We start from the raw sequence: 14,064 nt of genomic DNA on the forward strand, positions 1-14,064 counted from the left end.
GCAAACTGGAGTGATGACGAGACAGAGGTATGCCAATGCATAGTTAAGTTTAAGTATCTACTTTAATCACATACGTCTGTAATGTAGTAAAATATGCATTATGGTATGCCTGCATTTGCTTTATGTAGTGGTTTATATTTTAGATAAAAACTCATAAAGCACAACTGCTGCTTATCACATACAGAAAGTTGTACAACATGGTACATGGTAAAGTGTCTTGTATAGCATCTATCTAGCTATACTAGCTCCTTTCACTCTGCATATCAATATTCAAATGATTTTACTTGCACATGCGGTAAGAGAATGAAATGTGTTAAGAGTTTAAACTTGTGCAGAATTTAGATCAGATATATATCAGGTTAACACATTAACCTTGAGCACAAGGTGCATTTTGAGTATTGCTGGCAACACAGTCAGCATAATAATCTAAAGGAACACCTTCTTCTATGCAACAATTTATTACAGATTTTTAATGAAGAACAGGTTTTTTCTCTTAGTAGCCATGCTAACTTTAACAGGTAAATGAGAGCGTTACATATTAAAAACAACATTAATAATGCTTGAGCGCTGCTACAATGCCAAAATATTGCATTAAAAAATCCAGAAAACCATTGCTTTCTTTCAAACCATGAAGGTAATCTGACATTAACCAAGTACTTTTAGTTGCCTAAACATAGCCACACGTGTTTAACTGTCTCATGTGTACCTACAGAACGCTCTGGTTTGCAGTTAGTTAAATTGTGAATTGTTGATTGAGCAGTGCATAAAACAAGTTCAATTTAAAAAATGAAAACAATATACAGTTCTTCAGCTATTTGGAAACCAGCACTCTGTTTCAGGTCCAGCTGGACTGCATTTGTGTATTTCTTGGCAAAACACAGCACGGCGTCACAAATAGATGGAGAGTCACAACAATATATTGGCTTGTAAACCACAAACCAATACATTTAAACACTGATAGGGTTTTTAAGATAAGCAAATGGCTAAACTTAAGATGAATTTGAATTCTTTGGTGCATGCAGTCAGAGACTGTGATGTGTAAGTATGCATTAAAGTTGTCATTGATAATAAAACACGGTCTATAGCACTTTCTCTGTGAACTTTAGCCTCCCTTCACTCACCATGTTAGATGCAAGATGGAGCCAAAGACAATTCCAGAGAGGCTGCACTAAAAATCACTTGTTGTTAAATCAATGAATGTCTGAGACTGGCAGTATAATCCACATGTGAGCAGCAGTGCCTCCACGAAGCAACACAGCAGTACTTGGCAGGCCGCGACCGCTGATCTACCCTGACATGTACCATGTTATGTGGCATGTCTGGAGGAGCAGTTGGGACTGTTTCTTTAATTACCAAGACAAGTGCGAACATGTTAAAAGCCAAGTCCATGCTGCTTGATGACTAGGCACAGTGTACCGTGAGCCTCTGTGCATCTCTGGTGGGTAGGAAACCTGCATACAGTACACTATATTTGTATCTATTTGTCATGGCGCCTCCTAGATTAAAGCACAGCACTCACCCTGCATCCATCTGACTCTGAAGGTCTGCAGCCCAGCCTGAATGTCAGGGGCAAACAGGTCTCATGTGGCTGCCAAGAAACCTCTGAACAAATGTCACAACATCAGTGCTGACAGCCTACTCTAAGTGCTTGTTAAATAAAGATGTGGTGCCATACACTTTAAGTCAAGGTGCAAAAAAGTAGTCATAAGACGTGATCTGGGTTGGCACAGTCAACTGATGTGACATATTTTCCCTAGTTGTTGGATAAGACAGATATTTTCATGAACATGTTAGAATTTGATGGATATTTTCTTCAATTCTTTACCATTTTCAATCCTCTTGTATTTAAAAGTCCTCTCACTCGGTATCAGACTGACTGTGTCTATATCTCTTAAAGTTTGCAAGAGCATATACCGTGGAGAGATGTATGTACAGAATATTTCTTTATTATCCTTTCATATCATGTCCTTGTATTTCAGACCACATGCTGTCTCTAATTTTTTCCAACATTCTGCAGTTCACCACAGATCAAAATCTTTTAATTAAAAAGGACATCTTTGGTGCAGCACATTTCCCGATGACGTGCCAACCTCTTTGAGCCAGTAGCCATCTGCCGTCACAGCACTGTGGCTGAGGCCTTATCCCCAGCAAGCTGTGTGAGCTGTGAGCCAGCGAGAGAAGGAGACAGACAAAGACAGGGAGAGGGAAAGAGAGACAGACAAGTTTTCCCAGTGCATCTGTAGAAGTGGGCCTCAGCTGAGAAACATGGATGAACCATACTCTCTCATGGAGGAGGTCAGTTAATCAGCCCTGTGGAGAATCTGCTGTCAAATTGTTCATCGACATGTACTTTCCATTTGCAACATATTCATCACAAATATAGATACTGAACTATGAGCGACTCGACTAGATCACATGAAGGACACTGTAATATATTCTCTTTTGTTTTTGTGTCTCCTCAACTAGTAGTGCTGTCTCTTTAATAAGTGATATCATTTGTACATAAAGAACAACTGTAACCAGTTCCTGTGTCAAAGAGGATTGCTTATGAGCACCTTATTGTGTGATTTACTAATTGAAACTCATTGTGTGTCTTTTAATTGTCTTTATTTAATTTTCCCTGACTAACATAATTTTCATTATAGATTAATCTACCATTTCTTTCCCACAGGATTTTTAAAAATGTTTTATTGAAAATGTAAAGTGCAAGAACATTAAAGACAATATCAACCAATAGTCCAAAAGCCAACAATATTCAGTTTGCAGAGGATATACCAATCAGACAAAAGCAGCAGTTCCTCACAATGAAAAAAAACAAAAACAATCATAAACTGTTTTCATGCTTTTGATGTACGCTATTGCCCATCATAATGCATTGCACAAAGAAAGCTGCTCACAGCTCTAATACAATTAAGATAAATTGCAGACTAAAAACTTTCCTTTTTGATAAAGTTTATAAGCTGGCTCAGGCTTGCCTGGGACCAGCCCCTAGTTATGCTTCTTTTTCGATCACAACATAATTTCTGTCAAATGTTGTATTTGTACTATGTTGTTTATCCGCAGTATAACCGGGCGTTGCATCACCCTAACAACAGAGTTATATTAATATTTACGAAACATTTAGTTGTAAATAACAGCAGTACAATGTGCAGTGCCTCTCGGAGGCTGTGAGCCGGGGGGTACCGCTCGTAGTTAGTGATTTGAAAGTGGCGGACAAACCCGGCCAAGGCCGTTCTCTTCTCACGATGTCTATCTTGAAAATGGCGTTGTAATTATATCTACGACCAAATCGATCTCTTCTCCTCCTTCAGTCATTGTTGGTTGAAAAAAAACCGCTTGTAGAAATCTACACAAATTAGCTCGCTCAAAGTTTGCTAGCTCTGCATAGCTCTGCCTCTCAATAGTGCGTATCCAATCAAAAGACGTGCACGTGCTGACGTTATCGTACGCCTGCTAGCTGGTTAACGCCACAGTTTTGTCTCTGTTCACTTTAAGCGACAGGCGCCCGCACTGTTGATTCTGAAGGCCTAAGGGCGGATTTCTTGGACCCTGGCAACACGTCATGGCTGAAATATGATTGGATAAAAGCTCTAACACAAAGGCCAGCCCTCCACATCTCGATCTGAGGCTGGAAGCAGCACAACCAAGAGGAAAGCTATGAAATGAAGAAAATAGACTATGGGGAATAATTTAATTTGTGGAAAAAATATATCAAAATGAAATTTATATTCTGATGATGTTTAGGCCAGCAGAGAATTGCTTGTACACTAAAGCAGTCCTCAATTATTTGACTCAATCTTAGCTCAAACATGTCATTTGATGTGCCACTTCAGTACACTTATACTTAGTCGGACCACTACAGAAAAATGCAAATTAATATTTAATATCCAGGAAATCACATTTTAGACACTGCTGAATATACCTGTAATAACTTGGCCACATTGACCATATACCAGGATTCAACCTAGTCTTGTTAATACATTCAAAGTACTAATTTAAAGTGACATACAGTAGTGGTCTGAACTTGTGTTATTGAGTGTTGAATACACTTTACTGATTTGCCTTGACAGTGAGCGGGCTAAACTGCTTTATGGCACGGAGTACATTAAATAGAAAAAGAAAATAACTATGGAAACCACATGTAACTGATCCTGATAATTCTCACATACTAGACAATACTGAAATCTGGCAGAGCATTAATATAAGGTAAATGTTTTGTAAAGATTAGAAACTGCCTTGGAACTTAATGTCAAATTATCTGACAGTACGTGGTAGGAAATGAGTGTATAATGAGATCATCATGACAGTGTAAACCATCAGGAAAAACAAATCCCTGAGTACAAAATACCTTACATCATCACAACTAAATGTGCATCATGGACTAGGCCGGTTTTCCGTGCATATGCAGAGTGAGTTATAAGTGCTCTAAATGCCTGAACTGTAAACCCTCAAAAGGTCCAAATCCCTGCAATCTTCTCTGAGCAGGTCTAGGATAAAACTCTTAATGGTCATCATAAACTGTAATCCAAAGAGATTCTGCTCTTAATCCAGGATCGGGGTGCAGGAAACTGTTCAGTGCAAGTCGAGTGCAATCCCATTTCATGGAGAGATCTCTCTCCTGTTCTGACTCGACTGCATGCAGAGCTGTCTGTTAGCAGTAATTATGTATGGCTCATCATCATCAGTGCACCATCCTGTGTTAAAGTAACGTGGAAAATTGAACAGACAGATGGTTGAAAACAGCAATTTCATATAAAAGGCACATTTTGTCATTTTAAAATCTCTGGTTTTCATGACTGATTATGTTATTTGAGTTAAGAGCCTTCATGGTGGCTAGTTAGAGTCACTCGCCAGGGGCCATGTTAAGTATGCAACACATAATATAAGACGTGTGGCAGAGACAAGATAATATTTTCCGAACATTTTTATAATGTTTCTCATAGGTCAGTTAATAGTAAAGGGACTTATATAGCGCCTTTCTAGTCTTCCGACCACTCAAACAGTTTTACACTACATGTCAACATATACCCGTTCACACATACATTCTTACACTGATGGTAGATCTGCCATACAAGGTGCCAAACTGGATCAGGATCAAATATAATGTTCATTCACACAGACTCACACAAGCAATTTGGGTCCAAAGACACTTCGACATGTGGACTGTAGGCATTTTGACTGCCAAAATTAGGTAGAAAGTAACATTGTATGTTTGTAGATTTACATTTTCAATGGTGGTAAAATGGTTATGTTAAAAGTAGAAAAAGAAAAACTGAGAAGCTTTTGATTGATGGAGACTCCAAAGGTGCCTTATGTATTATTAATGAGATAAAATATAATTGTTGAGAAAATTGGCAGCAGTAGGTCAAAAAAGAAGGTCAGGTGGTCCAAGGTCAACAATGATCTTTCAATCTCAACTTTTAAGTCGACGTGGACAAGAAATCCATTAAGTGCTCAGAAATACTAGAGTTGCTGCCTCACGCTTGTAGGCCTCCGCCAACCAGTCAAGTTGCAGTTTACATCCATGTCTGTCCAAAATGTCATCACTTCATCATTTTATCCATTTGTGTTAAATTGTCATAATTAGCATATTCATTCTTGAGTTATGGCCAGTTCATCCTTGAGTCCAACATGGATGTGTGGATTTGCACCACATTTAATGACATTCCTGTGAGGCGTTCCTGAGATTTGGCGTTCACGGTAATGGGACGGACGTGAGGTCACATTGACCTTTGACCAACAATGTCTAATCAGTTCATCCTCGAGTCCAAGTGAACGTTTGTGCCAAGTTAGAAAAAATTCCGTCCATGCTTTCCTGATAATAACACGTTCACGTGAATGGGACATAGAGACGCGTACGGACAACCCAAAAACATAATGCCTCTGGGCCGGCCACGTAGAAATGGAAATTTAAAAAATGCCATGACAGGGCATTCTCCATCTGCTCAGGAAGATTGTGTATTAAGATTGATCCAAGATCTATTAACATCTACTAATGCATCTATAATAAATATTATATATTATACAAAACGATACTTGACAGCAGTTTGTCCAGCTGTGAGGTGTTTGACTACCTCATGAGGGATCTGCTAAAATAACACCAACTGCTGAAAAAACATACATTTCTGAAGATAAGAGTAACAGCTATAAGACCACACATGTAGCGTTCCACCATAAAGTATATGTCTCTGCTGCTTGTGGGTGGGAAATTGTACAAAATGTGCCTTGTATAGTGCTGTGCTTACATCTAAGAAGTGAGAAATTGGCATGTACTTTAAGGCTGTTGTAAGGAGATGCAAGTGGCTTGTTGTCGCTGAAAGCAGCAAGTACCCAGGGTGATTTTTAGGTCAAGGTGATTTGTCATGTCAAGCAACTCTTCACCTCTAGTTCTATGGTTGTTCACCAGCCTGACAGCCTTCAGCAATGCCACACCGTTTCCTGGCTCCACTTCATAATTGATGAGGACGCAAGGAGTATTGGATTTGATCCTGAGTGAGGGTGCATTTTAAGGCTAAGGACAGATGTACAGTATAGAGGTGCTTATTTTAAGTCTTTATCCAAAAAGGCTGAAATGCCACAGAGGAATAGTGGATGTCTAGCTCAGGGGCAAGCTAAAAGACAATAATAAACCATTTAATATGATTGACTCTTCAGAGATGAAATACGGCATCAGTGTACGCCGTGGGAGGACAAAGCACCTTAATATGTAAACACCATCATGATGTAAATTTGCACAATCATCCTTAATTATGTAAGGACAGTGGGTAGGAGGAAGGTGATAATATATCAAGCTGATGCTTCAGTTTTACACACCATGGTAATAAAAGATGGCAGTGGTTTAGTCTCTAGTCTGAGGAAGAGAAAAAGTAGATTAGGAATATGAACATAGCATTTTCTTGTGGGTAAATTATTCTATTTCAAGTCATGTTTGGTTGCCACAGGTGTCTCAGATATAAAAGGATATAAAAAATGACGACAGCTTTTTCTAATAGGTTACCTGATTAACAGCAGTTAGAAGTGTTTTCTTTAATTGGCATTTCTATGAATAAGCAGGTAATAGTCTAAATTGAGTTACATATTAGTTTAGTCATGATTTTAGCAAAAGAACATGAAACTTAAATTCAACACTTTTGATTAAATAATAGTTACAGTCTTCATTTTTCAAGCAAAAATGTGTCATGTAATAAAATACTATTGGATTGGACCATTGCTCGGATCAAGCGACATTACTTTGGAGTCTTAGGAACTAAGATAAGCATTTGACATTTCATAGACTATTAATTGATTAATTGAGCAGATTAATGAATAATGACAATAATCATAAATTAGTTGGTTGTTGTTGACGGAATAGTTTTTATTGAAACTGCATTTTCTGCAGTCTTCATTAGTTTTGAATTGTCTGAAGAGTATGTGAAACACAAAAGATAAACTTTCGCCATGAGACAGCAGATATATTTTTAATTAATTAATTAATTAAATTAATTTTTATTATCTGTGGTCATATAACAAACTTGTAATATTATATAATGCATAGAGTTATGTTCACAATCTTCCCAGTTCTATGATCTCTGTAGGGCCAGAGTTTAACGCAGGGAGTTGCTTAAGCCTCCAACATGTAAATGATTTGAGTTCTTTCTCAAACTCAGCACAACTCATTTAGTTTTTGCACTCTGACATTCTTTCTTTCCTCTTCTGACAATGTGCCTCCCCTGTTTGACTCAAATGCACAGCAGGCTTCAAGCTAAAAGCAGATAAAAAAGGAATCATATGACTGCTAAACTCTGAAGAAACTTTTTTTTTAACGTTTGAACTTGTGAAATATATAATATAATATATATAATTTGTGTCAACTTGCAGGTTAGAAATAATGATTTTCACTTTCCAGACTGAAACTGTCACTGTGAGTAATGAGCAATTAAATTAAATTAGTGGACGAGTAAGCCTTGAAAAATACCTCAATATAGTTTCTATTTCTAAAGACAAATCTGTGGCTATAGGCCTTTAAAGGGTCTGTAAAGCCCCTGTCACACATATCAGTATGACAGAAACGTATGCCGGTGCATACAAATATTTGTCAGAGTCCAAATACGTCCAACTTTTCATCGGATCGGAAAAGTGATCATATACAGATACGCATGTCTAACCTATTGATAGCGCACACTTACTAATACAAAATGTATCAGACGAATGCCCAACGAATGCATAAGATATACAAAAATATGGCGTATACAAAATATCGGCAACACGCTGGTTTAAGTTGATATAAGGTAAGGTATAAGTAGTATACGTTAAGAGCTTGCTGTGTTACGCTGGGGTGCGTTGTTGAACGCTGATGTTTTACCGGACGTAACCGACGTGTGCTTCATAAGATATGCAGACGTTACACATAAGTGACGTTAGACATACGTGAATACAGAATACGTACGTGAATACTTACCTACGTAAATACCTACGTATGCCTGACGACGGAGTAACTTATTAAACGTGTTTCTACAGTACAGCTAGCGTTCAGCATGTTAGCCGTTCTCCAGCATCAGCATGACATGAACCAGATGGCACTTTTCCAGCTCCGTTGGCCAGACGTTCTGATACGTTTTAAATAAGTAAGTGATACGCTATCAATGTTTGACATACGTATAATAATTAGTTATGTATACGTCAGCTACAACACCGCTGTGGAAAAGTTGGACGTATTTGGACTCTGAAACATTTTTAGCTAATTTTCATATAAGCCGGCATGTTTCTGCCATACAGAACTGTGTATGTCTGGCGTGTTCGGCGTAACGTCTGTGTCCTTCAAACGATCACAACTTACCCTTCATTTATATCAACCTATTGCCGATATTTCATATTTCGTCATACGGATATGTGTGACAGGGCCTTAACATGCTTCACATTTTTTAAAATGTTTAAGAAAGTATGTAGTGAGTATTTTCTTCCGTGATTGCTTATTTATTCCATGTTCATTAGTGTCCTATTAGGATTTTAATTGTGTTTTATAAATTGTAAACCAATAGAACCATGTCAAACAATGGCAACATGTTAATGATGGATATAAGTGAGGGAAGAAAAACCTAAATTAGATTAAATCATAAATTAAATGTTGGTAAACTAAGCTTTCTAAACCCTCATCTTACACCTTTATGTCCACTGTTTGGGCTTCCCAGGAAACCAACTCTGTATTAAACTTTAATATGATGCAACTTCACTGTAAATAAATGTATCTAACTATTTTTATCATTGCAGCCAGTCCTTGCATCTATTTCATAAAGCGGAGGAATGCATTGCACCACCAACAGCAAAGAGCTTTGGTTATATCATTTTTAGAAGTCGATGAAAAACTGTTGCGTAACTTTCTATGTTCAACATGGAATTAGAAAACATATCCGCTAAGCCTTTGAAAACACATTTCTAATCTGCAGCGTTTGATAATGCTCTGGAAACATATTTATTTTTCAGAATCAAATCAACCAATTTCTCAGACCAAAAACCATAAACAACAGCACAGAACAAATTATTAACATCATCACATTAACTGTCAGCATGGAAAATGTCACTCAGTTTTCCTGATACATGATGTCCAAAAGTTATCAAAAATGAGAATGGCAAAGAAAAACACAGCAAACAAAACCACATGAGAAATCTCGGGGGACATACGCTTTAATCTTTTCTCTTTGGCAAAGCTTTGCTCTCTGCGGATGATTCTTCTGAAACGCGGTGCATACTGGCACACCGTGAACTCCACCAGTCACATGAAAACATTTCCCGTACTGGCTTTCACACCCGGAGTACAAGAGCATCCCAAAGAAATACTCAAAATGTTTGTTCTTTATTTCTGAGCTTTAATAATTCAGATGCGACCTAATCCAAAAGGAGTATGATGAAAGGTCCAGCAAAGATGATAGAATGAAATGCAGATAAATCAAAGAGTTGTAGGTGGAGAGATCAGTACTGTGCGTATACTTTATGTACAGTATGTACAGCAGAAAATAGCATCCTACAAAGGATTAAATATTTTTCTCAAACCATATTTTTCGTGTGTGGGTCAATTAGAACTAGAATAGGTTATGGCCCCATGAAAACAACCCATTGTTATAGAAGAGACATCTGACGGGCTATCTGCAATGTTTAAAACTTTATCTGAACAATACAACATTGCTCAACAGCACAGGATCACTGAGCAACACAGCAACAGTCAAAATAGCTACGAGAAATTAAACTCACCTTGGCGACCCTGTTGGCGACCTCCCGACCCACCATCAACCCTTGGACAAACGTCCGTGCGGCGATGAAGGCCCTGGTGACCTGGGCCTTCAGTTTCCTGGGCACGTCTCCAAAGGGCTTTAGCTGATCTGTGTATTTACTGACGCACTCCAGGTAGTCGTCTGTGAAGTGGTACTGGGAGTTGAGTAACTGGAACATGCGCTCTAGCAGCCTGGACCAGAAGTCGTTGAGCATCTCCTCCAGGTTGACGTTGCCCCCTGTGTAGTAGCGCTTTAGCTCAGTGAACAGGTCCTGGAACACCTCTGAGTTCTGCATATACAGCTTCCCATACGTCCGTGTGAACATACTGTTGAGAGACTTCTCAGAATTGTCCAGCAGCTCTAAGAAAAACTCTAGATGGATAGATGGTTTGGGGAGAGGAGGGAGGGATAGAAAAGACAAACAACTAGGTCATTGTGCCGATATTTACAGTATCTGATGTCTTTTCCTGCAATATAAACCAGACAAAAGGCTTTGAAAGCACAGAGGCCCAGTTTAATCTAGTCAGAGTCTGTTGTTGTACTTTAATGTCTCAATGTATGGCTCTCTCTGCATATACAGAAGCAATGTATAGCAGCCAACGATGGGTACTTGATTATATGAAGAAAGTCAGTCCAAAGCATAAATAATTTAATAGCATAAATAATGGGCCACAAGAACGATGAATGATTAATGTAAAGGTTCTGCTTGCATACTGTAACAATATATTCAGAAGTTTTAGACACAGACCCTAGTATGCATTATCATCCAGCGCACCCACCATTATTCCCAGACGCATTAGTTCCTCCCTGAAACAATTTATTTGTCTACTAAAGAAGCTGGCCTATGAGCCTATAATTGAATATTGTGTTACAGTATATTGAAAGAGTCTTCATTCGTTTTGAACTGTCTGAAGAGTATGTGATACATAAGATACAACATTTCATCGTAAGACAGAAGGTGTGTTTTTATTTATATAATTATTTTTGCCTTTGACTCGGTTTACACACCTTACACTGTGTAACATTTTTAAAGTGAGACTTTATTACAATTTGTCTTTTAACATTCCTTAAAGCTGAACGAAAATGGCGGTGAGCTGCTGGAACGTCAGACTTACCAACGTTGTTACGAGACATTTTTTCCTCTTTTTCAACAAAGCCATTCATAGTTTCTCATAACACTACATTATATAAACAATTACTACAGCTTTTTCTAATACATTCAACACTGTGAATATAGTTTACATAACCAACAGCAGCGAGAAGTGTTTTCTTTAATGGGCATTTCTATGAATAAGCAGGTAATAGCCTAAGTTGAGTTACATATTTGATTAGTTACCATTTTAGCAAAAGATTATAAAACTTAAATTCAACACTTTTGATTGATTAATAGTTACAGTCTTCATTTTTCAAGCAAAACATTCCTTAAAGCTGATCGAAAATCTGTGTGATGAGCTACTGGAACGTCAGACTGTAGAGCTTACCAACGTTGTTATAAGACATTTCTTCCCCTTTTTCAACAAAGCCACTAAAGCCCCTTTTTCTCAGGGTGTTAGCCCAGTACAACAAGGATTTGCATCTCCATTAAACAGGGTTACCCGCTTGAAGGTGTGTCTTTAACTGACTAGGCTCTTGTCTTGAGTCGATGACGATGAAAAGCAGCGGGCTGATCCATGGCTGAGACTACTGGTCAAAAGGAGCGGTTGTAAAAAGATGGATAAACACTTTTTATTTCCTATGAATTTTGTTATTTAAAAGCTTTTATTATGAAGCTGCTAAATTAAAAAAATGTGGGTTTCCTTCAGCAGTAACTTAACACGACGGCATTCAAAATGCAGCAACAATAAAATACAACTTTAACATCCCCAACAATTATATTATTGTTTCTTGTCATCTGCCCAAATGGCTTTCATTCATGTGAGCACCTGATCTCTTGAGCATTACCGCAGCCAACAAAGTGGAAAACAGGAGAAAAAAAAGCAGCATTAGCTGTGGAGTCTCACTGAAGCCGAGCAAATAGGATCCCATGTTCCTGAGCGCCAAGGCATGAATGTTGGGAAGATCATAACACAGCTCTCCATGCACAAATGCCAAATATTTCTCCTCTTTGTAAAACAAAACAAAAACAGAACACACTGCAGAAACTTCCCGTGTCATGCTTGCTAACAAACCATACGGGGACTCCTCTCCTTGTTGGGTATTCTGGCTGGCTTTGCATTGTTGCGTGACAGCTGTCAGACGGCTACATGGTGGTAATATCTTCTAATTATACATTCCCCTCCTGTGATAATATGACTAAACCATAAGCAACGATGAATCAGTTCACATGTAGCCTATTTTGTTTATATTGAAGGCTGGCTGTGCTTTATGTATTCAAGGAATACATGAATCGGTTTGAAACGTACAAAATGCAAACAGTAGAATATCAGACTGCAAGAATTTTAAGATGACCATTTTGAGACTATTTCTTTTCAAATTTAACTTTGATTCAGTTTAAGGTCGAGGTTATTTGGAAAACTAAATTGTGTGGGAAGTAAAAGCACATTTAAGGTACAGTGAAAAATGTATTTATTAACAAGATTAAGCTTCTTTCTGTATCTTAATATTATTTTAATAACAACAAAGTAAAGTAGTTAGATTGAATACATGTTCCTTTTATTTTAACATATTTTTTATATTTTATTATTTAAAAGGTTTGCCAGAAATGGATGAATCATGAATCAATTCTTAACTGCAGACTAAATCACAAACTTAACAAAAAGCATATCATGCTGGTAAATCTTCAAAAAAAGAAACAACAAGACATAGCAAGTAAAAATAAGTATGGGTAATTTATACAACAACTATCATAACCTCATACATTACACTCATTCTTTACTGTGCGTTTCATTCAATGATATTAAGTCATGTTGGCGTAATGTCATCTTTTTTGATGGGATAAGGCGATGTTTGAATAAACTACTGGCTATGCTAAGTGGAATAATACTAACACTCGTAATGCAGCTGGGTTCAAGAGTCAAACTCTGAACCCTGCATGATAATCCACTGTTCTGCAGCGTGTGCTAAACCACCAGCTCAAGTGCCTGAGAAACGTACTATAATATACGACATCTGCATATCCTCTGGCTCTATATGCTAGATCTGAACCCAAGAGATCTTAAACTAAAGAGCAAGTACACTGAAACAATCACCATTCTTCTCTTGCTTAACTTAAGTCTTTAAGCGAGTTCAATGTCTTCTACCTGGAACACAAAATGGACTGAGCATTTCAGACAGCAGCTTGCCAACTCATGAACAGTGAATAACTCTCTGCTGGCCAAAACACATATTTGTCCAGTGAATTATCATTGAGAGTTATTGACATTGGATAACATTCAGCTATCCGGACATCAGGGTCTTAATACTTGGAAATATGTCCGTACATGGGTGTATGCTTACTGAAACAATGCATTTAGCAATCATCCAAATCTCTTAAGCAATGGAAATGGAATTTTCATGAATCAAAATAAATTGGAAAAGGCAATATGGATGTCGCAAGAAAATGGAAAAACAAGGGAGGCCTTCATTACAGAGCTAAACTATCTAGACAGGCACATATAACACAAGATTTTGTAAAAGTTTCATTGTCTGCTAATTGAACTATCTTTTAGATACATAAAATGACAATACATATTGCACTTTATGAATTGTGGATATTTCTTTAACAGTACAAACTTGGCTTCTCTTAAAATGAATATGTCTACGAAGCTGCTGGATTGATGAGTCAGTCAATGGACAAAACCCAGCTAACATGTTGAAAGTCTGCAAATGCACGATGTGAGAA

At 37.7% G+C, this 14,064-nt stretch overlaps 1 protein-coding gene across 2 annotated transcripts in view; it reads right to left on the reverse strand.

The window, feature by feature from the left end:
- The window catches only part of gpc6a (glypican 6a), a 133,824-nt gene that overhangs the window by 63,931 nt on the left and 55,829 nt on the right, over positions 1-14,064 (reverse strand). For both annotated transcript variants that reach the window (XM_029427704.1, XM_029427697.1), the window contains exon 3: positions 10,225-10,616. In XM_029427704.1, the coding sequence (XP_029283564.1) occupies positions 10,225-10,616 (392 nt within the window). The remainder of the gene's footprint in view (positions 1-10,224; positions 10,617-14,064) is intronic.

Source organism: Cottoperca gobio, chromosome 3 (genome assembly GCF_900634415.1).
Source record: "Cottoperca gobio chromosome 3, fCotGob3.1, whole genome shotgun sequence".
Taxonomy (NCBI): Eukaryota; Metazoa; Chordata; class Actinopteri; order Perciformes; family Bovichtidae; genus Cottoperca; species Cottoperca gobio.